The 27,641-nt window shown below is 36.9% G+C and overlaps 1 protein-coding gene across 6 annotated transcripts in view; it reads right to left on the minus strand.

The window, feature by feature from the left end:
• LOC114049576 (probable methyltransferase TARBP1) overlaps positions 1–27,125 on the minus strand; it is a 90,676-nt gene extending 63,551 nt beyond the window's left edge. For 2 of the 6 annotated variants that reach the window (XM_027870826.1, XM_027870825.1), the window contains exons 1-10: positions 26,032–27,125; positions 24,072–24,169; positions 22,513–22,582; positions 20,914–21,062; positions 19,745–19,797; positions 17,972–18,069; positions 14,810–14,945; positions 12,221–12,317; positions 11,350–11,439; positions 3,313–3,448 (exon numbers count right to left, since the gene is read on the minus strand). In XM_027870826.1, coding sequence (XP_027726627.1) covers positions 3,313–3,448; positions 11,350–11,439; positions 12,221–12,317; positions 14,810–14,945; positions 17,972–18,069; positions 19,745–19,797; positions 20,914–21,062; positions 22,513–22,582; positions 24,072–24,169; positions 26,032–27,073 — 1,969 coding nt within the window. In that variant the 5' untranslated portion in view covers positions 27,074–27,125. Of the gene's footprint in view, positions 1–821; positions 846–3,312; positions 3,449–11,349; positions 11,440–12,220; positions 12,318–14,809; positions 14,946–17,971; positions 18,070–19,744; positions 19,798–20,913; positions 21,063–22,512; positions 22,583–24,071; positions 24,170–26,031 lie in introns of all 6 variants that reach the window. The other 4 variants (XM_027870830.1, XM_027870829.1, XM_027870824.1 and 1 more) reach the window with 3 other exon arrangements.
• Between the last annotated feature and the right edge of the window lie 516 nt (positions 27,126–27,641).

Below are 27,641 nucleotides of genomic sequence, written 5' to 3' on the forward strand. Positions count from 1 at the left end.
GATAATGTTCCCTAAAGAAAAAGAATAATTGGGCCTGTCAGACCAAAAATTCAAACTCTAAAACTTCTTCTGGGGAGGAAGGGGATGTGGAGTGAATAAGGGAAGTTCCAAAACACTCTAAAATAGGATTTTTAACTCTTGAGAGACATCACACAAAAATGTACTATGTCTAATTACAGAACCTTAACAACTGGGTTTATAGCTACCATAAGGTATACTTCACTGTTAATCGATTTCTTTGGATTATCAATCCTTTTTTAAGTATAATGTGATCTTTGACCAAAATGTTCTGTCTGATACATTGACTATATTTGGTAAAATATAGGCTACTCAAAAGTAACCACAAAAGATCTCTATATCTAGTTAATCTAAGCTCAGATAAACCTTTACATCTATTCATTTCCAGAGTATTCTATGTTTGAGTCTATGATTGAAGGTAGATGTCAAAGACCTTCTTCAGTTTATTTGTAGAGTCCCAGAAGAGAATCTTCAAAAACAGCATCGCTTTTGACCTATGTAGCAGGAACCAGAACATAAGTTTTCTAGGGTTATTGTGACTAACTGCCCTCAAGAACAAGTCTGGAAAAAAGTACATTCCTCATGTTGAATTTGTGATAAACATTTTCAAAGTGAGCTGTGTGTAATAGAGGGTCACAGTTTCACACATAATTTTCTTTTGTTCTACTCTGCATATAGAAATGTTGTCTTTTTTGTGGTTCAATAAGTTCAGAATAGAAAAATGAGAGATAGCAAACGTCTGGTGTAAAAAAAAAAAAAAGGTCTGTTACTTACTGCCCGACACAGACACGTTCTTAACTTACAGTTTCTCTTTTCTGCATTGGCCGCTTTGAGAAATCAGAACAAAAGTTATTTTAGATGCAACAATTAGCATAGTGATGCTTTAGCTTGACAATTCTATCAAGCCAAAAATCAACTTTAGAATAGTACATCTTTTCATTCTCAAAACCTCAATTTAACCCTTCTCTGAGCTATATAACCTACTTTGAAAAACACTACATTTAATTTTTGTACTCCCCAAGTTTTGCAAGAGATTTTGGTCAAAACCATTCAAGTTCTGGCCCATGTATAGTTGTAAACATAGAAGACAGGGACTGCAGCTGTCATTTCATTTGTACTGAGAATTAGCAAATGAGGAAACTTCTTCTACAAATGCAGGTCAACATCTTTCCAGCAACTTACAGCATTGGAGCTTAGACCACTTAGATGAGTTCAGGTACTATACACAATCAGGTCACACAATGTCACATAATCAGGATTCTGTCAAGTGGGACTTGAACCCAAGTCTCCCTGGCTCTAAGCTCAGCTCTCTGTTTACCACCCCATACTGCCTCTTAGTTCTTACACTGATGGCATTTGTTCCCTTTCCCTTTCAAGTCAGCAAAAGAATTTAAATTATGAAAGTTAACTGCCATAAGTCACTAGTCACACATCAAGATCTCAGCTCCTTGAATTTTTAAGGAACAAACTTTGCTCCTAACAGCAATCTCATACACTAACTTTACATATTTAATTAGATTTGAAAATGTATGGTATGCATTACAAGACAATGTAATAGCATCCCCATAAATTTAGGTTAAGCTATGTTAAGTAGAACACATACTAAAATTCATTTACTATAAGACCAAAGAAAACAATCTCCTAAGTTAATGGATATACAGAACTTACATAGCACATGGAATACTGTACAACAGACGAATACTCCAGCAGGAAAGAAAGCATGGCACTATTCACAAAGGGTAATCATCTGTTAGCAAAGACCATATGTCTTTGATTGGAAATATCAATATATGAAACTATAACCTGGTCTATGACAGTGCTGGCAAATACAAAATGTAAGAAATCAAAATGTAAAATTCATGCAAATTATCACTTATTCATAATACTAATAGAGTAATCCTCTTAATGAAAGAATACCTTATTTAAAACAAATAAATAGTCTTGATAATAGGAAAGCACATAGGATCCATTGAATCTTGTAAGATGGAAGGAATCTTAGAGACAACCTAGACTAATCTCCTCCCTACCTTGTGCATGAATTCTTTCTATAACAGGAGCTCTTAACCTGAGATTCACAGATCTGTGGAAAGATTTCAGGGGGTATGTAAACTTGAGTGGAGTAAAAAAAATTACATCTTTATTTTCACTAACATTTGTTTTCCGTTGTAATCCTATGTATTTTAGTCTATGCATTTAAAAGACATGATTCTGAGAAGAAGGAATGCACAAATTTTACCAGACTGCCAAAGGGTCCATGACACAAAAAAAGATGAAGGACCCCTGCTCTACAACATCCCTGGCAAGTGAGGATTCAGGCCAAGTTTTAATTCCCAATAATGAAAGACGTGTTAGCTCATGAGGCAGCTCATGTCATTTCTGAACAGTTCTGACTATTAGGAAGTGCTTTATCTCATGCCAAGATATGTCTGCTCTCCCCAGTACCTTCTAACATACTGGCCCTAGTCATGACTTCTGAAGACATACCAACAAGCCAAATATTTCTTACATACAACAACAGCCTTCTAAGTTATATGAAGTTAGCAATCTCCCTTCCCTTTTTTAGGCTAAACATCTTTATTTAATTCTAATTAATGACTTTGCTAATTGTTCTTTTCTGGACGTTAGCTCAAGAGGAATTAGAGAGAAATGATGACTTTAAAGTTTATCAATAAAACTGTTAACACTTAGATATACAAGGGATACTCTGTACAAATAAAAAAATTGGGGCAGGTAGGTGGCGCAGTGGATACAGCACCAGCCCTGGATTCAGGAAGACCCGCATTCAAATCCAGCCTCAGACATGTAACACTTACTAGCTGTGTGACCCTGCGCAAGTCACTTAACCCCACTGCCTAGCTCCCCACCCCCAAAAAATTTGATATTACCCAAAAATAGTTTATTCTCAAATCCATTTTTGTAATAAAATATATTTGTCATTTTTAAATCCTTCAACACGCACAATGAAAAGCAAAAGAGAGCTCCTTTTAACAGACATTTAAGGAATATATTTATAAAAATGGCCAGACTGGTAAGAACATACATATAATATACTGCTTTCTAGTTCTCAGAAAATGCCCTTTCGGAAATGCAGACAGTAGCAGTGATGGAAGCCATGATGCAACCATCCAAAGATCAGTCTAGTACTGACATTTGGCCTCCATACTGAGCTACAATAAGTTACTGCTACCAATGAGCAAGTAACTGTGTTAAGCCCAGATTTCACTTGCAGAGATAGTTTAATACCTCTGAAAATATTTCATTACACTTATGAACAAAAAATCATTTCCAACTTACTTTCCATGGTAGGTGACTTAATATAGTCTTGTACCAGGCTCTGTACATAGACCCTTAAGGAACACCTGCCAGAAAAGCCAATGCAGCTGGGGATTTCTCCAAAGTAGTTCTCATTAACCCGTAACCAGTCACAGAGCTAAGACACGGAAAAAAATATTAATTACTTCATATAGTCATATTCACGTAAACAGACAGATAAAATATGCCCTCTGATCACTCTCAAGGAAATCATAGTGGCTTTAATGCCTCCAAGAACCAGGGGTGTCACTCATATGGGACCATTAATGCAGATCACAACCTCTACATAACTTTAGTAAGCATTATTAATGAGTTGCTATACCCAAAAACATTTATCAAACATTACAGACAGCCTCTTAGGGATGAGATGAGCCACTCTGAACTAAGCTCAACTCATGCTCAAATGATAAATAGTTCATCCTCAAAGCCTTCCCAGCCTCGCAGGGGCTGCCAGAGCTTGTACTCCACCAGAATAGCCTTCAGTCTAGATCTGTGACTTCACTGGTATACATCTCAAATAATCTCAAAAATAAACCTCAATAATCTTGAAAATGGATACATAGCTTGAATATTAAATGTCATACAATAAAACAATTAAAAGAGAACCAGTTATCTTTCACAGATAAGACTAGCGGGAAACGTCTTAACAAAACAACAAAGCCATCCTCCAGAGACCTCACTCCAGACTCTCCTCCAGGACTTTCACTACAATGCTTCCACCTAGTTAATAAGGTACTCTGTCTCTCCCACCCCTAACCTTTCCAGCTTCCTTTTAAATCTTAGAATATAAACACTGTGAGGGCAGGGACTGTCTTTCTTTGTGCTTGGATTTGTATTATCAGACCTTAGCACAGTGCTTTGCACATATTAAGTGCTTAATAAATACTAGTTGTCTCAAACTAAACCACAAAATGGATAATTATATAAAAATTGAAAAGTTTTGCACCAATAAAATCAAGACACCTAGAATAAAGGAAGTTGTTGATTAGGGAAAAAAAAATCTTGGAATCAAATATCTCTGATAAGAGCCTATTAACCACCAAACTATTAACAACCATCAAGCCATCAATAAGTATTTGTTAAATGGTGACTATGTGACAAGCAAGCACTGGAGATTCACATACAAAGAATTAAATGATTCCTTACTTAAAATGAGTTTGCTTCCTAATTGGGAAGCCAAGTACACATAAAATATACACAGCATAAATATGAAGTTAATAAATAACTATATATGTACAAAGTAGTTAAATGTTATGAAATAATTTTCCATCTGCTGCATCTATCCCAGATACATATAATGAAAGACAAGATCTATATGGCTGTCTGTGGACATCTAATGCATGTCATAATCTGAACCACAAACATTCTTCACCTACTTGGTTTTTCCTGTGATGATGGTCAGATTAAAGCTTTTTGAGTAGTTACAGATCTCTTCCGGGAGGCTCTGCAACATCTCATGGTTTCATGCAACCAATATGCCATTCACCAACAGGTATATCTGGAAGATGTTACCACCCATTGAGAAACCCACTTCAACTGGGACTCTGCACTGGACCTCTTCCATCACATCTCATTTTTTTAATCAGAGCATCACTGAATCAGGTTATAATTGTTGCTGTGTCTTTCAAGTAATTGTGAATGATTTTGTTACAAAAGGGCTTTTAAGGCAGTATTTTGCTCTACTGAATCAAATGATCTTTCATAATAAAAAAAAATACATAAGCACAATAAGGTAAGAGACCCAGATCATTGAATCCTTCATTTTATGGATGAAGAAACTGAGGTACACAGAGGGCAGAGCAGTGGATAGAGTACCTACCCTGGAGTCAGAAGAACTGAATTCAAATCAGATACTTACTAGCCTCAGATCCTTACTAGCTATGTTACCCTGTGTTAATCCCTCTGTGCCTTAGCTTTCTCATCTATAAAATGGGGATGATAATAACAGCACCCACCTCCCACAGTTACTGTGAGGATCAAATGAGATAATGATGAGGCTGACTTCTGCCCAGCAACGAGAGCCTTGCCTAAATCTAAATCAGCCCAGTAACAGGGGGCTCCATCTGTTAATAAAAAAATCTTGTAATTATCTGTGTACATGAGTAATTCCTATGGTTTGTGCTCACATCCTTGAATGTTGCAAGTTAAGTTCCCTGTTTTGTGACCATATCCCTGAACTGTTTTGTGAAGTACCCAACACACCTGCTTCCCCCTTCCTAACATCCTTCCCTGTGGTTAACTGCCCACGTAGGGGGCTAAGTGACCAAAACTTAGGTATGAAAGCAAGCGTCAGTCTTTTCTCAAACTGCTTGTGCTCCTAAGGACTATCCCAAAGCTCTTGGGGCAATAAGGCTCTCTTGACTAGAATAACCTCTGTCCCCTGAACTCTTTCCAGACAACCCAATTCCGAACATCATCTATCTCATCAATAATTAACTGCAAACCTTAAAGTGCTTTATACATACAAGCTTTTGGGAACTCCAGAGAAGTGATTTGTCCAAGGTCATATAGGCAGAAGATTGTAAAGCAAAAATTAATACACAGGTCTTCTAACTCTAAACCCACTGTTCTTTCCACTGTATCACATTTTTGCCTCTATATAACTGGATAAGATAAAGATGAGATCATTTATTCTCTTTCAGTCATTTGAAAAACTACCATTGTAGTCACTGAAAAACTGACCCACTGCTAAATAACACTTGTGAAGAATGCCCTTCATTTGCACATAGATTACTCACATAATGATTTGAGGTAGTAGGCTGGTACCTGTTTGCTGTCACTTTTTTTTTTTTTTTGGTGTTAATAAGGTTCAAGATTTTTTCCACACCTTAAGTATCTTCATCTCCTTCTGATGTCTCACATACCCACCCCTCACTACTCTCACAACCATCTCTTCTCTAGCACAATTGTCTTCTAAAAACACCTATCCAATCTGGCTATTTTCCCCACCATCTTTGTTCTCTTTAGTGCCAATTCTAACTCCCCTACATGTAAATCCAAGACTGTAATCCTAGGGTCCAAATATAATAGAGCCATTGTCCCTGATGATTAAAAGTTTTGTTACAGTAATCTTTACAGATCTTTTCTATTTTTTTCTATTTATTACCCTCTTACCATTTTCATCTTTAAGTGTCCCGGGATCATTTGCTTAGTTAGATCTCTTGCTAAGCTTTCTGTCCATTATCTCTTTTCTTTCTGAGATGCTATCAGCCTTCAAAAGATTTTACAAGTTTATATTGTAAACTGGTGTTGCCTTTGGCCACCATCTCTGTTTGTCAAATACATTCCAATACATTTACTTTTTTAAAATTGTAATGCTTATTTCTTTAACACCTTTTAGAAAACTTGTGGAAATGAATACTAATCTAATATCAATTTTATTATTTGCTTTTGACAATGTATCTACATAATATCCCCAACTCATTTTTCCAACAAGAAGTCCTGACTACAGTTGCTGGTACCCTCAATTGTTTTCTCATTGCTACCACTGCCCTCCTCTTTTCCTAGGCTCCCAATAGCTAGTTCTTCTGAAGGAAGAGAATGTAATTTCCTTTCTTCTATTCCCTTAATATAATAAAAAACTTCCAATGTTTTTTAAAAGAACTTTGCTGCAAAAACCCTATAGACAGAAAAAAAACAACACAAAAAAAAGAAATTTCACAAGGTCTCAAGGGTCTCCTCAGTCACTTTTGTTGATATTTTCAGGCCTTCTACATTTTTTCCTCTAGAATCAGCCCTATATTTTCCTGGCTTTTTGTCTTTCCCTAAGTTCTTCCAGAATTCACTCTCTGTTTTTTCCCTTGCTTCCTCAAGAATATTCCAGACCTCAGGGTGGGACAAGAGGCAGTGAATAAGTCTCTTCAGTTTCAAGTAGAATTTATCTACAATTCAGAAGATCTACCAGACTATCAGACTCTACAGACCATCTCTTCCAAGTTTCAGATAACATCTTAAAACTATTTTTAACAACCACTATTTCAAAGAAAAGATACTTAAATGTAAAGATAAAAGTACAAAGTAGACCTTTTAAAAATAATGTTAATTTTGCACCCACTACAAGCCAAAATTTCATGTAAAGGCTACCCTTCCAACTTAAGCCTGACTTGACAAAGGAAAAGTATGAAGTTGTTTATTTGTTTGTTTTTACTGTATTTTGTAGAATAAAGGTTTTCACAGATAATATAAATACAATTTTAAAGTGATTTCCTTAAATATGTACCAATAATCAGCCTCATTCATACACAATTGCCCCTCACTTATCCAAAGGTTACTTATTCTATAGCCTTAGCTCTCTGGGATGTAGCTAAAAACTTATAAAAAAAAAAAAGGTTATATTAAAAAATATAATTAAAAGAAATAAAAAAAAAAAGCCCTCTGAAGAACTAAAACAGATACCTCAAAACTTAGGCAATTCATCTCTAGCAGCAAAGGTTCCCAAAGTGGATGATACTATCCCCTGAGGGGGTTGTAATGACCCAGGGGGGCAGTAGTGGCCTCAGGTGCAATTGGGGGCATTGCATAAAAATAAGGGGGAGGTGGAAGCATAAGGAAAGAAGAGAAGAAATTTTTGAAAAACTGTTCATACGTGTTTCACCTGCTGTATAGCAGAGTTAAAGTTGTGGTGATTACATTGTGGTGATTACAAATAAACATACAAAATGCAAGTTATAGCTGATCAGTCCACTTACAAGTCTTAACAAGCAAGTACTGGCAGGCGAGCATGTGGCACACTGTCAGGAAGTCCGGCATGCCTCAAAAGAAATATGTGTGTGAAACGACTTGTTTACAATACGATACTATAAGATTACATGATGCAATAATGCATCATCGAAATTTCAATGCAGGAAAAAATACAAATTTACAATAAATTATCAAATTTAAGATGCATCACTTTAAAAAAAATTTTTTTTTTTTTTGGAATGGCGTAAATTTCAAAAAAAAAGGTTAAAAAAGATTGCCAGAGGCACTCTGAGTAATTTTTCTTTTAAGGGGGTGGTAGGCCAAGTAAGTTTGAGAACTTCTAAGAGAGAACATTTGGCACTCATTCAAAGCTTTTATTTTTCTACCAATTTTAACAAATTCAGTATCTGCTGTCATACACAGCAGATCACTAACAACAGATCAGAAAGAATAAAGTGTACAAATGAATGAAGGATGCCATTATAAGTGGGCACACTAACATCAGGAATTAGTAACTGGTAGTCTCACACTGAAGGAATAAACAGAAAAATAATTTTAAAGTCCCAGAAAGTTAAAAAAAAAATTGTCTCGGCCATTTAACGTAAGGCAAACATTTCCAGACTCCTGAGGCCATCACTGCATTAAAAGATAGTATATCAGTATAATACATTAAAGAACAATATAATAACTGAGCTCTTAATGATGACCACGAATCAGCAACCTACTCTTACAGTAGAGAAGCATTATTAGAAGCATTTTTGAAATATTTCCATCCATCATGGAAAATTTTAGCCCTTTAACAGCTAAATTTTAATCAACTGAAAATTTATTTATGTGGATTCTTGGGAATTTTGCATGCCTGAAAAATTACATTTGAAAGCTCAATGGTAACAATAGCACCTTTTTCATTCCCAAAGCACAATCTGCAGCTGTGTGCTTTCATCACTAGATGGCAATCCAGAACTGGTACAGCAAAACGCTACAAATGATGATTCAGATGCTGCTACTGATGAATGAGTAAATGAGTCAGTAAAAAGTGAAATGCTTTTGAGGCACTGCAGAATGAACTGATCAGCAAAATCTGCAGCAGTGAAAAACCAGGGTCTCGATTCTGTCTGGGGGAGCTTCTGAGGAAAGGCATATAAAGCTATGGTAACGCATTCTGGGCAGCAGATAACATGATGGAATCAACCAGTAGCTGGGTCTTTCAATAGTCACAATGCTCTCCAAACTAGTCAGCCTAATAAATAAATTACTCTATACCTCTCATATTATTGTTTATGCAGATTTTTATCCCTCTTCCACAGGCAGGATCTGATTTACTATTTATAGCAATTCATGTTTCAATGGCATGTCATTACTTAATGTCCTTGTGAACTGTATGTTTTCTCTGAATCCTGTCTCTCTACTCTTCTAATCCACTCTATATACCAGTGCGGTCAAACTCAAACAGAAACACTGGCCACTAAACCATACATAAGTATATCGCTGCAAGCTACATACTGACTTGGAAAGCCACATATTAATATTACCTATTTATATTTTTATTATATAGGTTATATTTTTATTTATTTTGTTTAATATTTCCCAATTGAGCTTTAGTTTGGTTTAGGCCACATGTGGGAGTGTTTTTGTGGGCAACATGTGGTCCACAGGCCACATAGCTGACCCCTCTGCTGTATATCAGCACATACTAAGCAGCGCCTTTCCACTAGCTACCTTATAAAGTCTAAACTTCGAGTCCAAGTTTTTAAGGCCTTCAATATTCTGGTCTCCTCCTTACCAGCTAGCATTTACACAGGATGTTAAGGTTTGCAGAGTTCTTTTCATGTTACCTCATTTGATCCTGCAACCCTGAAAGGCTGGTGCTATTATCCCCATTTTATAGAAATTGAAGCTGAGACTTCCTTGCTCAATGTCACAAGACTGGTAAGTGTCTGAGGCAGGATCTGAAATGCCCCTAAAGGCAGTCCTCAAAGAAAAACCAGTTGAATCAACTGCCCCTTTTAAATCCTGCTCACTCCTTCCTGCCCCACTCTTGCTCAGGCTACTGTGGTATACTACTAAGAATACGCTACTCCTTCTTTTCTATATACCCAAATTCTACTCACCCTTCAACGACAATTCCCAACAATTCCCAATTTTCTCCAGAATGTTTACTAACCTAAAATCAATGACCCTTCTTCTCTTAATTCCCATTGCATTTATAGTCTACGTATACCATTTATCACTTGATTACTGTCCTGCTGTGCTCCACAACTGTTTCATGTCTTAGGTCATTTCCCCAATTCAATTATAGCATCCTCAACACTGCTTTTGTATCCTCCATATTAAAAGGCACAACACAGAGTAGGAACTCAACAAAGAATTTGTAATTGGAAAGAAATGTGGAATTTATACTATATCCTAGAGACAGCTAACTAGAAGGATCTTATGCAGCTCGTTCTCCTGGGACAGTCAGTCTTCAAATAAGTTCCACTGTTCTTTGAATATGAGAGTGGGGTAGGTGCCAAAAAACTTTTTAAAACTCCTCCAAAACTGTCTTCTGCATGAATATTTTGTTCAACTGTTTGTTTTCTCTTCAGTTCTATGGATCTCTCATTTTCTCCCAAATGATTACTTGGCATGTTTAATTCAACAAGTTCAAAACATGTCACACAATTTCTGTAAGGCATGTAACTAGATTATAAACTCCTAATGTAAGCTCCTTGAGAGTGGCATCTATGTTTTGTTTAACTTTGTATCCTTAGCACACAGTAGCTACTTAAATATTTGTTCAACTGAATTAAAATAGCAAAGAGAAAACTCGGAATAAAAAAGCTACTACTAAACAGCCCAAGTTAACTTAATTATATTTCTAAGCCTACAGGTGACACTTACATAGGTTGCTCCTTTTCCCCTTCAACACCCTTTCTAAAGTCCTCAACTACAGTAACAATCATCGATGACTTTCCTTTGATTTAAGTAAATTTATATTCCCTCTGAGTCTTCCTACCAGAAGTTTTCTCTCATCAATTTCCATCTTCCCTTGAGTCTAACATTCTCCACCATCTCTAAGCTATACCTAACCAAGTAACCAGAAACCAACCAGAGATCTACCAGAGACACCACCACTGCCTCTTCTTGTAACCATACCTCTCTGCCAAATTTTCTCCCCTATTCCTCCATAATAATCTGCAATTTTAACCACTTAGGGAAGACTATGAATAATGGAAGAGTTCTGTTCTGCTTATAACTAGAAAAACCATCATTACATTTCACAACTGGCTAGTAATAAAATTACTAGACAGTAATTTTTATACAATTACAAAGACCTAATCAATTATTTTCAAGTCTTACCTCTGTCCACAGTGCAGTACCTCTGCCTAACGATTCCTCTTGTCTCAAGGACATGAGGAAATTTGAGACATCTGAAAATGACACCTTTTCCTGGAGAAATATGAAAGAAAAATCTTCAGCCAAAAGGATCAAAACAGTTTTAATAAAACAAAATTACTTTGTTAAAAATAAATCAAGTATATTAGAATTTAAAATACAGCATCACTCCTAACTAACTGTAAAAGTAGGAAACTTATTTCTTTAAAATTATATAATTTCATATTTCAATCTAAATAATAAAAAATTGTCACATATTCTTAGGAAAAAAGTCGACATATCTGCAAATAGAGTAGTAGGGTTTATTCTATAAACCTATTTCCCTTAAAAATGAAGTTACCATTTATAAACTACCGTACCCAAAGTCTTCACTAAGGATATCGTTCCTACAAACATCATTTTTAATCAGAGTGTTGTTCTTTTCTATTAACTTTGTTCATTTGAAGGTTAAATGATTAAAGAAAGTTTTCTCCTAGGTCTTCCTATTATTCCTCCTGGGTGAGACTATACTCTTTTAAATGATGGAGAAAGGTGAATAAAAAATTCCATTTTTTTTAAAGTAGTTTTGCCTCTATGTTGAATTTAACTATAAACAAGGGAGCAAGTTACTATCAGCCCTTCTCTTTGGATTTTTCCACTGCACTATGGGCAACCATATCCCTTCTTTAAGGATATAAAAGAAATTAAGGGAAAATTCAAACTCAGAACCACAAGAGCTCCAAAAATAAGAGTTCTTTGCCAATTTGCTTGTTTTTTTAAATCTATTCATTCATGATGTAATAACTGAGTTCTAAAACACTTTTTAACTGAAATACTGGAGAAGTAAAGAACTTACCACATCTATCAAATTCATAGCTGTTTGAAGAAGGTAGCACTGAGCTGCTCCTCTCAACAGAATCTGATGTGTGATCATAGTACACTGAAGAACATCCCTACAACCAAACATTCTTTAAATGTGTATTTCCATATTTATGTAACTATATATAACAGCTCTTAAATTAGGCCTCATAAATAATGCCTGTGCAGTGACAAAAATTAAAATTAATATTTCATCTCTCATTTCTTATGCTGAAAAAGTCATCAGTAAGATTTTTTTATTCCTATAATTTTTAATTAAGACTTCTACCATCAAAGCTTACTTCTAATCTGAAAAATTTATTCTTTATTACCAAGAAACGGATGTTTACATAAGCAAAGTTATCTAGTAATTTCACAGATCATAGATTTTATAGGGTTATACAGTTAGAGGCCATCTAATCTAACCCCTTCATTTTACAGATGAGGAAATTCAGGTCTGGTGTGGTTAAGCATCCTGTCCAAGATCAAATACATAGTAAACAAAAGAGGCAGGATTTGAACCCAAGTCCTCTGACTCTAGCTTCCTTGCCTGACACCAAAGGCAGAATTCACTCCACTGAACCATGCTGACTGTTATCTTCCTTATTTTCATCTTTAAATTAAAATTTTAGGATTGTTTGACCCAGAATTGCAGTAAGATACGGTAAAACATACACTGGCCTTGAAGCAAAAAGTTAAAGTGTGAATCCCATCTCCAACGTAGTGGGCCAGAGTGACTAGAAGGATGGTTTATAACACAGAAGTTGGGGAGAAAGATAAATGAGTTGTGTTCTAGACTTGGTGAGTTTGAGATGTCTATAGGACATCAAATTCAAGGTGTCCCAAGCGCAATTAGTGATATAGGACTGGATCAAGGAAAAACTAGGGCTAGATACATAGAGATGGGAATTATCTGCAGAGAGATAATTGAACCCAAGTAAGATAATATTCAGCTAAAAGAAGAGGCCCAGAACAGAGCTTTAGGAGACACCCATAGTTAGTAAATCAATCAGGGAGGAATAGAATGTTTTCCATGAAGCAGTGAGAGCCCAGGTGAGATTGGATAAATTTGTTGTGGACCCAATCAGTAGAGTTTCGTTACATCCCTTAATTTTGTTCAGCAGCACTTAGGTAGGAAAAGGAGGCAGATGGTAGGAATAACTCAATGTTGAGGTGTGGCAAGGAATGTTCGAAGACAGGGCAAGGGGGATTTCACACGAATAACTGATAGATTTCACAGGTATAATTGAAATCATACTACTTGCTTGCCTCCTCAATGGGTGGGGGAGTTACAAAAGGGAGGAAGATAATTTTAAACTCAAAATCTTAAAGAAAATGAAGGATAAAAATAAAAATATGAAAAAAAAAAGATGGGGCAAAAGGCAAGGGATTTGAGAATGGATAACAATGTAAAGCTGAACTGGTTCACTAAAGGGTTGAGACAAGAAAGGGAAGAGAGTACAGCTAGCACAGAGGTGATACCCGGGGGAAGAACTGAGGCATGGAAGGAATGGAGATCATGATGAAAATAAGGAATAGGGTTAGAGGTTATAAAAAAGAGAAAGATGGAATAATAAAGAATATGATCAGATAAAGGAATTTTGGAGTTTATGATAAGGAAGCAGAACATTTGTGGGTGATGGGGAGATCAAGGACATGACTCTTCTGTATGTAGCTTAGATAGAATAAAGGAATAGGTCATGGGCACTAAGTAAAATTTGGGTATTTGAGGTATGAATGACAGCAGGATGTTATGAAGGGCAGAAGCACTTTCTTAAAAAAAAACTGAACTCACTGAGAAAGGAGGGCGAATACTGTCATTACAATAACAGCCACTAGGATTTGGATAGGACAACAAATGGAGAGAGATGAAACTCAAAGGAAGAGAGATTGCTTAGTGAAAGAGGCAGGAAGAGTCTGGAAGTGGCAATATGGAGCAAGGAATATTCTAATTCCCCTCCCCCCTTGCTACCAGTATAAGAGAAAATATATGCAGTACTGGGAAGTGTGGCAAGAAAGTGGTGTTCTCTGGAGGGATCCCAATTACAGTAAGGGACAAAACACTGAAGGAAAAAGAAAAGAAGCCTTAATCACTTACTATCTCTTAAGTCTCATGTTCCTCATCTATAAAATGGTGATAATATCTGTAGTATCTACTTCAGGGGGATGTTGTGAGGATAAAATGAGACAATGTATGTAAGGCACTTTGCAAACCTTTATGCTATACTATATAAACATACTATATAAATCTAGCTATCATTCTATCTTTACTTGATTAAATACTAACATGCAAAAGTTACTAGTGCTACCTAAAGTGCTTCAGAAACCTAAAGTTCTGTACTACATTATTTATGTAAGTCATACATAAAAGAAAGCATGCCCAGAATACTCAGCTTTACATTACAGAGCTGTTTTGTTTTGTTTTGTTTTTCCCCCAAGGCCAAGTAAAGTACAGATGTGAAAACAAATAGTAGTGTTACCATGGGATCCAACTTCCCAGCAGAAAATTAAAACATTTAATTTGTGAAGAAAGCTTTCACAATGTTTCCTATATAAGCCTAAATATTCATTGAATATAAATGAATACCTGAGAGCTAGGAGGCCTTCTACCCCAAGCACTTTACATGGTGGGATGTGTGCCAGAGCTCTGGACAGGAATAAAATTGGAACAGCACACCAATGCCTACTTGTCATCTTCTTAATAAATTTCAATAGGAAACTACCTAAAAGAAAAGAAAATCAATAGGAAATAAAGTTTCTGATTTACTTTTCCCCTTCATTAGATAAATTAAGTATTCTGCTTTACTAAAGTTAACTCCAGAACAAAACTAAATTAGGTATTTAGGTCAAAGTTAGAAAATTCTGAAAGTAATTCAAATTGTATTCCTCACATTATTACTTTACATAAGTATACCCACCCAATAACCATACTGAAGTACTCTGTACACCCAATAACCATAACAAAAAAATTTAGCTACATCTGCCATCTTAACCTCTATAGAGGTTATAAAGTTCGATACCAAAAGAAAAAAATCCAGCGTATACCCTCCCTCAAAGGTTAATACAGAGACAAATCAAAAAATCAACATTACTTTCTTTGACCAAGGAAACTCAGAATTTTCTTTCCATATTATATTATATTTTCATTTCTTCAACTTCTGGACTGAAATCTGCTAAATATGTACACACACACATATGTATATGGTACTACATAATTACTAAATACCGACATCATCTGACAGTCATAAAGTTTTACATTTCAATTATTCATTAATCTCGTGGGGATAAGGAGAACATATTTCCTCTCAGTCTGTTGAATTCCTGAACATTCATTAAAGTCCACCTTAAACTTGTACTTGCTCCCCCTAAGTGGAAATGTTTTCCTCCTTTAATCTCACATAGTAAGTACTTTATACTTCTCTTAGATAGTTGTGTGGTTTGTTTTCTTTTGTATTATAGTTATTTTTATCCCCCTCCTAAGCTATAAAATTCCACGGGAGCAAAGATTTAAATTTTGTATACTCCCAGTGCTTATCACAGAGCTCTGATACATAAGGCACTTAATAAATATTTGCTGAATTATTACTTAATTCATGATTTCATCAAGACATCTGAATTTTGTTTATGTGAAAATGGCACAGCAACTAATATTATTTGAAAGTCTCCTTTTTTTGTGGTTCTCATTCATTCATCTAGACAGAGATACTGAATACATTTTTACCCAGCTACACTTTTAAGGGCTTGTTTAAGTTAACACAGCTTACTCATTGATTTTACTTTTGGCTACTCTTTTCCCCCGAAGCTACCCTATCATGCTTTTCTTAGAAAACCAGGATAAAATGCCACCTTTGATCAAAAGTTCATGCCACAAAGTGCTGCACTACATTAAAATATTAAACAGCACACCTAAATACCAGATATCTCAATTTCTCCCCACTGCTCTTTCTGCTCCATTTTCCTGGCAAGATCTTTATATAAAGGGAAAGGGAATAGAGAAGGAAAAGGAGAGAAGCTTGAATGACTGTCTAATTAATTTGTGAATAAAAAATGTTTTATTATAATACACCTTCCTCTTAATATCTTCTAAGTTCTATACATATATTATCAGTGATCACCTTAATATTCAATTATTCAATTATAGGAAAATAGGAAAGTTATATGATATGACCAGGACCACTCAACTTCTATTAGTAATATAAATAATAAGTGCTAGCATTTATGCAGTGCTTTAAGGTTTGCAAATAGCTTTACAAATATTATCTCACTTAATCCAAACAATAACTCATGCTAATTAGAAAGGATGAAGTGAAAATAAAACCAAAGTATCCTAATGTCAAGCATTGCCTGCTATTAACAGGATGATATCAACTCTTTGCTTTGCTTGCCAACTCAGTAAACCTCATCTTCCTAACCTCTTGGAGTGAAAATCACCTTGGACAGTTTCAGTTCATTATCTGTTAACATAAGGCAAGTCTAACATCTCTATCTAAATCTGGTTCTATAAAGGGGCTACTGTACTAGTGATTAATTTTATTAGAAATGAGAATTAAGGGATGATCCATATGCCAATAGGAAAGATATAATACAAAGGGCTCTTATACTTAGCTAACTTAAACATTTTAGTTTCAAAAATTTTCTAAGCCATCCTCCTTCATTCTAAAAATTAAATGGCTTTAGAAGTCCTACATTAATACACTATTGTACTATGTACAACAGCAGTCTTCCTGAGTGAATCACAACATCAGATACCTCTGTAATTTTGACAGAAAAAGGACACCCAGAAAGAGCAAGAGAGCAATTTTTTCACTCCTGAAACAGTATTATCTCATTTCTTCCCACTAAAATTGCCCATCCTCCAAAATTTGAGGGAATCATCTTCTTTCCAGTTTTGTGGATTTCCCTTACTCTTGCAGTCTTGTGGATTTCCCTTACTCTTTCCTCTCCCTCATATCCTATATTGAATTGGATGCCTATCTTGTCAGTCACACCTCTACATCACATCCTTCTCTCAATTCATACGGCTACTATCCTACTACATACAAGCCCTTGTCATCTCTCACCTGGACTACTGAAATAGTCTCCTAACTGGTCTGCCTACTTCCAGCTTTGCCCCTCCCTAATCCATATTTCATATAGTTCCCAAATTAAAATTCCTAAAACAAGACTCTGACCATGTCACTCCTTTGGCAAAAATCTTTGACAGTTCCAAGTCTCCAAAAGTAAATATCACTCCTCAGCCTGGCATTTAAAAAACCTCCACAATCTGGCTCCAGCCTGCCTTTCGAGCCTTATTTCATCTTACTTCCCTTCACGTGAGCCACACTCCAGCCAGACTGAACTACTCTCAAAACTCAGTGTTACATTTCACATCTCTACACCTGTCATACCTAAAACGCACTCTCTACTTATCTAGAACACTTAGCACCCTTTTTTCAAGGCTGATCTCGGGTGCTATTTCATCCGTGAAGGCTCTGCTGATCCTGCTAGTTGACTGGTCTTCAAACTAATTTGTATTTGTTTATCTATGTCCACGTTGTCACACTGCTCCCTTCCCCTTCCACCTCCCCAATAGCTAGCACACACCCAACAACACTACACCCAACAGCTAGCACACTGCTTTGTATATAACAGATGTGAATAAATGTTTGTTGAATTATTGTTTAATTACATTAGGAATGAGAATGCCTCACATGCTTAAAAAATTAGAAAAGACAATATTCATAGAATAAAACACTCCATTAAAACCTACTTTTTTTATCTTCTGAAAGGAGGGAAACATAAGTGACTAAAAATGTCTGTAATTTCATTCCCAAAGGGGAACAGCTTCCTGTCTTGTGCTCTGGTGACCTACAATGGAGGGAGGAAAAAAAAATGTTGAATAAATGTCTTCATGAAATATGACACTGAATCCATTTAAGTGCACCATGGCCCACAAGTCTTTCATGATTAAACAAAGTTGAAAATTTTTTTTCTTGAGTACATATCCTATTTTGCAGTACATTTAGAGGGTGGATCAGGATTTTCTGATTACAGAGACTCAGGATCTTGTGTTTTACCTTTTGAGATTGGATATGGCCTAATATAATATTATATAATCATGACCTGTGCTGTAACATCTTACTTTTTAATTTAAGAATACGTATGAATTTTGTACACATAGAAGATATTCTCCAGAAGTAGCACTGGAAAAGAAGGTAGACTGGCAATGCAGCAGAATGATGGATGGCATGCAGACAATCCAAGTACAATACCCTGCCCACAGAATAGTAAAAGACCCAAGGAAGAGCCACAGCACACTAGGTGGGATCTCCTATGGAAGATCTATCAATCCAATCCAATAAACATTAAGCACCTATTATGTGCCAGGCATTGTGCTAAACTCTGGATCACAATTCAGTCAAGTACTGAAGTATATATAAACTTTGTCGCCAAAATAACATTACCAAAAATTAATTTTTTTTGCTAGATAAAAAAATAATATTCATGGTCAAGACAGATATTAGCAATAAATTATTTCATTATAGCATTTAGTTGTTAACAATTACCAGTCATTTTTTCCTACTATATGATTCTGCTATGAACATCATCCATTAATTGAACACATTAGACCACTAGAATCTAAAAGCATGCCATAATAAATGTTTTCCAAACTTTATTAAAAACACTAAGTATATTCTTGGGTTTTACTGCTTTCCAGCTGTCTAATTGCTACAGCAAACTATTCAAGAGTAATGAGCTATGCAAACTACAAAATAATTGGCACGACAAGTATTGCTATACTCCTTATATAGTGATCAAATTAAGCTAAATAGTAACATACATTAGCACATAAAATCCTGAACTTATTCACTTAATCTAATTATTAAAAGAAATAAACATAGACAAATATGAGCTTTCTATAAGTATCAAATATAGGCATGTTAAACACAGGAATGTTAACTTCTATTTATAGTATCAATATTTATGAAGAAAATTACTTTTAAAAACTGTGGAAAATTCCTGAAAACAAAGTTCAGGAATACAAAGAATATAGAAACTACTCATAATCTCCTCTTATTCCAGATCAGTGGTATTTCTCATTGATAATGGGAGGATGACCAAAGTCTCCAACTTCAACAAGGCCAGGCCCAAGTGAAAGCCAAAACCACTGATGTGTACGTGGTGGGAGGGAGGGGAGGTGATGATGATGAACTTTCTAAAAACCAAAAAGAAGGGGTGGGGGGCACATACTAGAGAAGGGAGAAGGATGGGAAAAAAGAAATAAGAGAAATTACAGAGTGAAGAATTTGGGGGGTCTTGTTTGTTTTTAATTAAGGAAGGGAAAAAAACTGATAAAGCTTTTTAGACCAGGAAAAGAAGGTGAGGGATGAGAACAGCCACAGTAAAGAGTAATGGCCATATTAAAACAAACCATCAATTTAAAGTCAGGCACCCCATAGGATATTTGGCATTGTACCAACCTATGACAAACATATTCTTTTCCTTATTGTTCTGCATCATAATTAGGTATCAGAAGATTTACCTGCTATATAAAGAACTTTCTGAAAGGGCTTCCATTAGTGGTCCAATAATAAACTAAAAAAAAAAAGACATATGGTTTATATTAACTTGTATTTATAATTTTGAAATCCAGCAAATAACTAGGCTTGCTTTGATTTGTATTCACCCTACATAAGGAGAAGGAAGGATTGCTATAAACAAAACAAAACAGACCTCTCTCACACTAAAGTTTGACTCTGAGATTAACAGAAGCCAGAATACAATGATGTGCTTTTCAAGCAGATAAATTCTGCCAGAATGATAAAGCCAGTAGAGCTATTTGCCCACCTGATATAAAAGTTTGGGATACTGAGAAGAGGGTTCATGTGCTGGTTCAAGGAGCAGGAAAGGAACCTGAAGTAGTAACATGCTGGAATAAAGGCAGTGACAGAAAGAGAGAATAAGGTGCTCAAGAGGAGATTCAAGCCCCTTACCTGGAAGTTAAAGGAAAAAAAATGTTAAATTATATCTCTGGAATTTTGCTGGACATTGGTTAAGGTGGTAAATTCACAAACAGGATCATGGGACTTAATGAGATTAGTTACATGGCATTTCTAAAAATATCATGTTAGCTATTCAGATAATAAGTAAAAGGGTAGAGCAAACCTTTGTTAAAGCAGAAAAATCAGTATTTGCCATAAGCAGTAAACTATTCTAAAATGACAAAGTTTATAAATGTATCTTTAATACTTATAGAACTGGTTTTCTGTCAATGTCCCTATACATGTAATTACTGAAAAACATAATTATAAGTTAGGATGATCATGGACCAAAACACTTAAAATGGCTGTATTTAATGAAAAAGTATAGCCATGATATAGTTGTTGTGAATCATAGGCATAACATCACTAATAGGCTTTATTCTAAGTCATAATTTGCACTAACACTGATATATTTATGTGGTCTATATTACTAATACAATAAAACTTTTTTATAATACTAGACAAAACCAACACCTACTTTATAAGCTAATCTTGCTATCAATTGGCTTTTTCTATATGTAATAGCTATGCTCAGAGGGGTAAAATTTGTTTTCCCTAAAGCCATGAAACAAGTCACATAATAATGATGTTCTATTAATTCTTAGGAATAAAAAGTACAACAAATGTCTTTTGGTCTTCTGGCAATGGGGACAGGGAACACTACCATTACCTCAGAAAATCCTGGTGCACCTGGAAGACCCTTTGTTTCACAGAGTTCCAAAAAGTGCATAATGCCTTCTTTGGTCAGGGTTTTGTTTTCACTTTCAAACATTCTTTTATAAATACACATATGCCAGGATGGATGGAGGAGCCAACATGCTGTCAAAACAAAAGCCCAATTTTGCCTTTGGTCTGAGTTATCAAATTAATCTAAAACGTACACAATTTTAACCTCCTTATTACACTGATCACTAAAGAGTAGAATTCAGTAGGAAGTGGGTTAGTATTGAATGCCATTTGAAAAAGTTTAATTACCAAATACCCCCAAAATTTCATTATCAACTGGAGTCAGCCAGTCTTTCATTGCAGAGGTAACTATATAAAATTTGGGAACTGACAATGAAAGAAATTCTTTCCTTTGAAGAGGTACAAATTTAGAATTAGTGATAAAAATTTTCAATACTCAATAACTCATATTTATAGAATGTTTTATGGTTTACAAAGTACATTCCATACAACAACCCTGTGAAACAGTCATATCAAAATTATTATCCCCATTTTACAGATGAGGAAATTGGACTGAAAACTTGTCTTGGTTATCTTCTATTTACTATACATATTTCTGGTTCTTCAGAAATGAATATTTTTATCCTTTAATTCTTTTGTAAAACTGATTTTTCAACATCAATTCACACCATATTATAAGTAAATTAATTCATTATCTACAATCAACATGAAGAAGCTTCTAAAATTCTTTGGCAGCAGTAATTTTTAAAAATCATTCATTGCCATTTGATTTTACATTCCAAGAGCTGTGGGCAAAGCACAATAATAAGCATATCATTTTAATAGTAGATAGTTAAGTGAAGTCACACCAGGATTCAATTAAATTCTAGCCCCAGGTGGGACCATAGATTCTTATGGTCTGTGAAAATCCCAGTGCATCAGAAAATTACTGCAATAAGCTGAATAAGGCTCAATTCCTAAAGGGTCAACCTATTAAAATTGTAATTATCTGAGACAGGTAGTAAAACCCATCTAACCCAAGTTAATTCTCATATGTAAACACTATAATATAGTACTTAATCATTCACATGAATACAAAATACTGTTAACCTATGTTTGCTTATTACATTGATGGGGACTTCAATTTAATAAAACTGTCTTGTAAGATATCAGTAAGAATTACATAAATAGCTTCTATACATCCTCCACTGAAAAGAATCCATAATATTGGTAGTGGTTAAGGCCCAAAACCCCTATTTTAGAGTTACCTTGAAATTCTCTATTCCTGACTAAGAAATCCCAGCTATGTGGCAATTAGGAATAATCATCTATCTTCTGTTACTGTCAATGCAACAGAAGCAAGGACCCTGATTCATTCTTATTTGCAGTCCCCACCAAACTTTAGTATGCTAATACACCTTTTACATATCCATCCGAGTAAAATGTTTCTAAAGGTCCAAAAAAGTAACTCACAATCACTGAGGCAAAACTAGATATTTTAAAGGAATAATGAAGGGTTATAACAAAAGTAATGCTACCACACAAAGATGACATGTTTTAAAAGCTTAGGAATAAGTCATCTTCTTGAAAGGACAACCATTACCTTTTTCCTCTGACACTGCACAGTCAAATAAACTGTTTAGCTTTGGTAGAACAGGTTTTATAACATGTATCTGAAATATAAAAACAAAAAGATTTTGTAACTGATGAAAAAACACTTCCAAAAACTGATTTAGAACTAGTATCATTACAGTAACAATATTACTTCTCGGCATCACATTGGGAAATTGTTAAGAATTTAATGGTTATAAACATGTAGCTTCTTTTATATGGCACACAGGTTCAATCAGAGAACTAGAATTATGAAGAACAAAGGTGATGAGTTACAGATTTTACATACCATTTTGTGATTTTTAATGCCCTTTTACATATATTACCTTCATTTCTAATTTGATCTTTGATCCCCAATAGCACTGAGGTAGGTAGGCATTGTAGACACCGACTTAGAACTGGAAGGGCCCTCAGAGTTAGTCATCTAGTCTAATCCCCTCATTTCACAGATGAGCAAACAGCCCAGAAATATCAAGTGATATATTCAAACTCGCATCAGTAGCTAATGATAGAACAGGCATTACACCCATTTTAAAGGTGTGAAAACTGAGGCACAGATTCCTGCGTTTTCCCAAGATCACTATGAGCAGCAAAATCACAACTAATACCCAAATCTCCTGATTTTTACTACAGTCCTCTTTCTCTGTAATTGTCAGTTTCTTTACAACACCTCTGCCTCGTAAATATGGGAGAATCAAACTCCCTGAATCACCTTTTCACTGTTTGGGGAATTGCTAAAATCATACAATGTTAAAACTAGAAGGGACCCTAGTTCATTTTACATTTGAGGAAAGAGCCCCAGAAGTTACGCCACATACCCAAGAGATCACGGGTAGTAAGTTGGAAAACTAAGACTGGAACCCAGATTTAGGTCTAGCGTTCTTTCCACTACAGCATTTCCTAGTCCTATTTAAATATATTTGTATACACATACACATAAATGCATTTCAAAGCCAACTATAAACTACTTTAACTTCCAGTGTCCATAGATAGTCTATAAATAGTCCATAGAACTGATGCTTTCATCAGCACTTATAAATTACCTAAATGTGTGTAACATAATATGTCAATAGACATTACCTCAGTATAAAAAATCCAAAATAACAAAACAGATAAATTATTCACTTAAGAATTTAAGTCATGGTTGGTTTCTTTGAAATAAGTACTCCCCTGTTATGTTCAATTATTTGTTTATACTCCATTCATTTGGAAAGGCCAGGAATCTAACAACTAAATTTTTAGGAACCACTGGAAACTGATGCTCAATTGCAAAAAAAGATAAAAGAAAAAGAAAAAAAAAAGCTGCACATTTCCATAATTATAATGTTAAGTCAAAGGAAGATAATTTTATCTATAAAATATGATTTGTACTCAGCTTTTTCAGCTATCAAAATTTGAGACATGTCTACCTGTACTTTATCATGCTAAATCAAAGCCAAAAGAGTGATTATTATATGTCCTATCTTATTGAAAATCTGAAGAATTCATTTTGCTGTATCATGGAATTTGTCCTGAAAAGACAGTGGTGATAAAAATCATTGAATCACTTACCTGATTTCCTTCTAGAGTTTCCATTATTAAAATGTAGTTTTCCCAAAACTTCAAGAGTTGTCCTTTTTTCTTATCCAACCACCAAAACAGACTTGGTTCTAATGTAACAGAAAGACAGTCATTTTCGTCTATTACTAATTTCAAAATATTCACTAAGGATGGTACTTTCATATAACAATGTCATTAGCATTATGAAAATAATGCTTTCTAATATGTAAAAATCTAATGCAAGCCCACGTGCAAAAGTTCAGTAACAGAGGAGGCCTGGCCTAAAAAGAAATTAAGAAGCAATTAAGAATAATAAATTAAGTAAACATCTACAGCACAACAGTTTTTTCAACAGCTTACAATCACTTTCATAAGTTGATTAATATTCTTGTCATCGTTAAGTATGTGAACAGTTGGTGAAAAATATTATAGGCTGGTAAAAAATGTTTTGTAATTAATCTTTTTAATCCTACTAGCAAATGATAACTGATTTAATACATTTACAACTGCAGCAAAAGTTCCCGCCAAATAGCCAATACTTATTTTCAAAAACCCTGTGCAATTTACAGTATGTTTATGACTCCCTAATTTTTTCCTGACTACCTAGCTGTAATAAAATCTGGGAAGTTATTACCCTTTGAAAAGAATGTTTCTTCTACCACTTGCATTTACTCCTTTCTAAAGGAGGGGAGAACACATTGCTCACAATAACTTGCCAAATGCCACCTATAAGGTAGAAATTCTGACTCAAGGTGAATTAAACAAATACAGCCTACTGTAAACACAATCTACAGTAAACTTTAATAGACTCTCTAAAAAAGAGCTGAGTCAAGTGTTCTTGACATACTTGGAAAACTGAAGTCTACCATAACGGGAATAAAAATTAGAGACCTTAATACTAAATCTGTTCTTTTGACAGCAACCTCATTAAAAGACACAAGCCCATGAGCTGGAAAAAAAAAATTCTCAACTCAATCATTCTCATTCTGACTTTTTTACTAAACTCTTTCCTTTGATACGTCTATAAAGTGATATTATCTAGCAGCCTCTTACATCCTCTAAAATCTATGGGAAATAACGCTCCCAAGTGGATCACAAGAGAATTCCAGGGGAGTTTGTAGTAACTGGGACTAACAGGGAATGAAGTTAAAGAGGATACTTCTACATGAAAGGAAATTAAACAAGGTAGAAGTCCTTCAATGTGATGGAGAACAAAAGAAAATAATAGGCCAATCTGATTCAATATCTTAAATTTAGTTTCATCGTTGCAATAAAGGTTCTATTATATTATATTCTGCAGATTTTTTATTATACACACCTTTGTGTGCCTTTCATTTTGCACAGAACAAAATCCTAGGAACTCTACTGCTTTCAGCAAATTTGCAAACACATTGGTGTTCTCAAACGTAAAGTCATTGGATCTCTGAGGTCATATTCAGAAGGGAAATACAGACCTAAGGGTTCAGATCTTATGAAGGGAGGGTAACGGCTGATGAAATCTCAGCTAATGACGGGTAGCTTAACCTCGAGGACCACTTCTGATACAAACTAGCCATTTCAACTGGAAATATATTACAAAATTGACGTACACAGTCAATGCATCTTTTAAAGGATGTACTAGTAGGCAACTCGACTTAGAGGACCACCTATGATACAAACTAGCCATTTCAACTGGAAATATACCCTGAAATTGATGTGCACGTTAATGCATCTTTTAAAAGTCTATAAAATGGCAGTGGGGTATCCCGTTTCTGACATATAAACTGTGTGATCCTGGGCAAGTCACTTCTCAGTGCTCCTTCCTCAATATGTGTTTAAGATCTTTAGTTGCTGATCCTCAATGGGAGAGGAAAATCGTGTAGGAATACAAAAAGAAAAGGGGTGAGGGTGTGGCTAAGTTCGAGGAATTCCCCCCCCCCCCCTCCCCCCCCCCCCCAGCTTGAGGTCTGGGTCCCTGCGGTGAGGCATGTACCGTTTGCATCTCGGGCCCTGCAGCTGCACTCGGCCCCCAGCCCCGCAGAAGCCTCCACCGCCCTCTGCAGCAGATAGCGGGCTCTCTTGCGGGTCAGCCCGTCCGCGTGCACTAGGCCGGCCTGCACCGCCCTCCAGAAGCCATGGCAGCGCCACGCATCGGGCACCTCCTCCTCGGGGGCGCCCCAAGCTCCGCCCACGCCCGGGGTGGGCAGCAACCTCTCCGCCAGGGCGCTCAGCACCAGCAGCAGCCTCGCGACGCGGGGCGCGTGGGGCACTGGGCCCCGCCCCCCTGGCTCCGGCTCCTCCTCCTCCTCCGGTCGGGGCAGGAGCCCGTCCCACAGCGCTCGGAGAGCGACAGCGCTGCTCCGACCCAGCGCTGGCAGCAGCCGCCCGGCCACCAGCGCCGCGACCCCGGGCTCCTCGTCGTCCTCGTCCCCTAGCGCCACGGCCAGCGCCACCCGGGCCACACGCTCCAGCAGCGCTCGATCCTCGCGCGGCCGCAAGCAGGGGCCCACGGCCACCAGCACCTCCACGGCCTCCTCGGCGCCCAGCCCGCCGCGCTCCCCCGAAGCTGCCCGGGCCTCCTCTTCCTTCTCCTCCTCCGGGCCCGCCGAGGGCCTCAGGGCGAGCAGGTCGAGGAGCGCCTCGTGCACCAGCCCTGCCGCCAGCTGGGGGCCCCCGGACAGGCGGGCGCACGAGCGCAGGGCTCCGCCCGCCGCCCTCAGCACGCGGCGCCGGCGGTCGCGAGGCGCCGAGGACTCCCCGGCCGGCGCCCCTGCCTGGCTGCCCCGCAGACCCTGCAGCAGCGGCACGAGGTGCCCCGTCGCGACCTCACGCACCGCCTCCTGCAGCAGCGGAGCCGCGGGACGCGAGCTCGTGACGCCGCCACCCTCCTGCTCTTCCTCGAGACGCTGGAGAAGGAACCGTAACGTCTCAACGCGCTCCGCTGGGGTCGGGGACTCCCAGACACAGAGCGCCCGGAGCAGGACGCGGAGGTCCTGGCTCTGAGAGAGCAGCGCTTCGGCCAAAACCCGCTCCATTCGTCACGCGCGTCCCCGCCTCGCAGCCACTGCGGCTGCTTTGCTTCCCTAGGTCGCCTCAGCGTCTTGTGCGTGCGCGCGCGCGCTCCCAGGGTCCCAGGTCAGGGCACGCGCCTGGGACCAGACTAGGGAGGGGCCTTGCTCCTTCTGAACTTGTGCGTGCCGTGTTTTCAGCTAGGTTTCCAGTTTGTGCCTTTTTTCCCAACCAAAAATCCGAATCTGAATTCAGAATTCCTACCAAAAATGTGACTTTGAAACAGAATCTGAAAACATTAGCGCAGTAAGAAATCACATTTGGCAAGAGCTCTGGTCTTATAATTAGGAAGTTCAAATACCAGTTCCAAATAGGTGAGTGATAAATACTAAGTCATTTAAGTACTTTTAACCCTCAGTTTCCTTTTCTATAAAAAGAGATTTTTACTATTTAACTCTTTAACTTTATAGTGCCATGGAAGTCGGAGTTATTGTTTACAGATGAGGAATCTGGTCAAGAGAGGGAGAGGAAAGGAATAAGCTAGAAATAGCTCCTCATTTGAGCCTCACTATAGTCCTAGGAAGTCGATGCTAT

Source organism: Vombatus ursinus, unplaced genomic scaffold (assembly GCF_900497805.2).
Source record: "Vombatus ursinus unplaced genomic scaffold, bare-nosed wombat genome assembly UNPS02014798.1, whole genome shotgun sequence".
NCBI lineage: Eukaryota > Metazoa > Chordata > Mammalia > Diprotodontia > Vombatidae > Vombatus > Vombatus ursinus.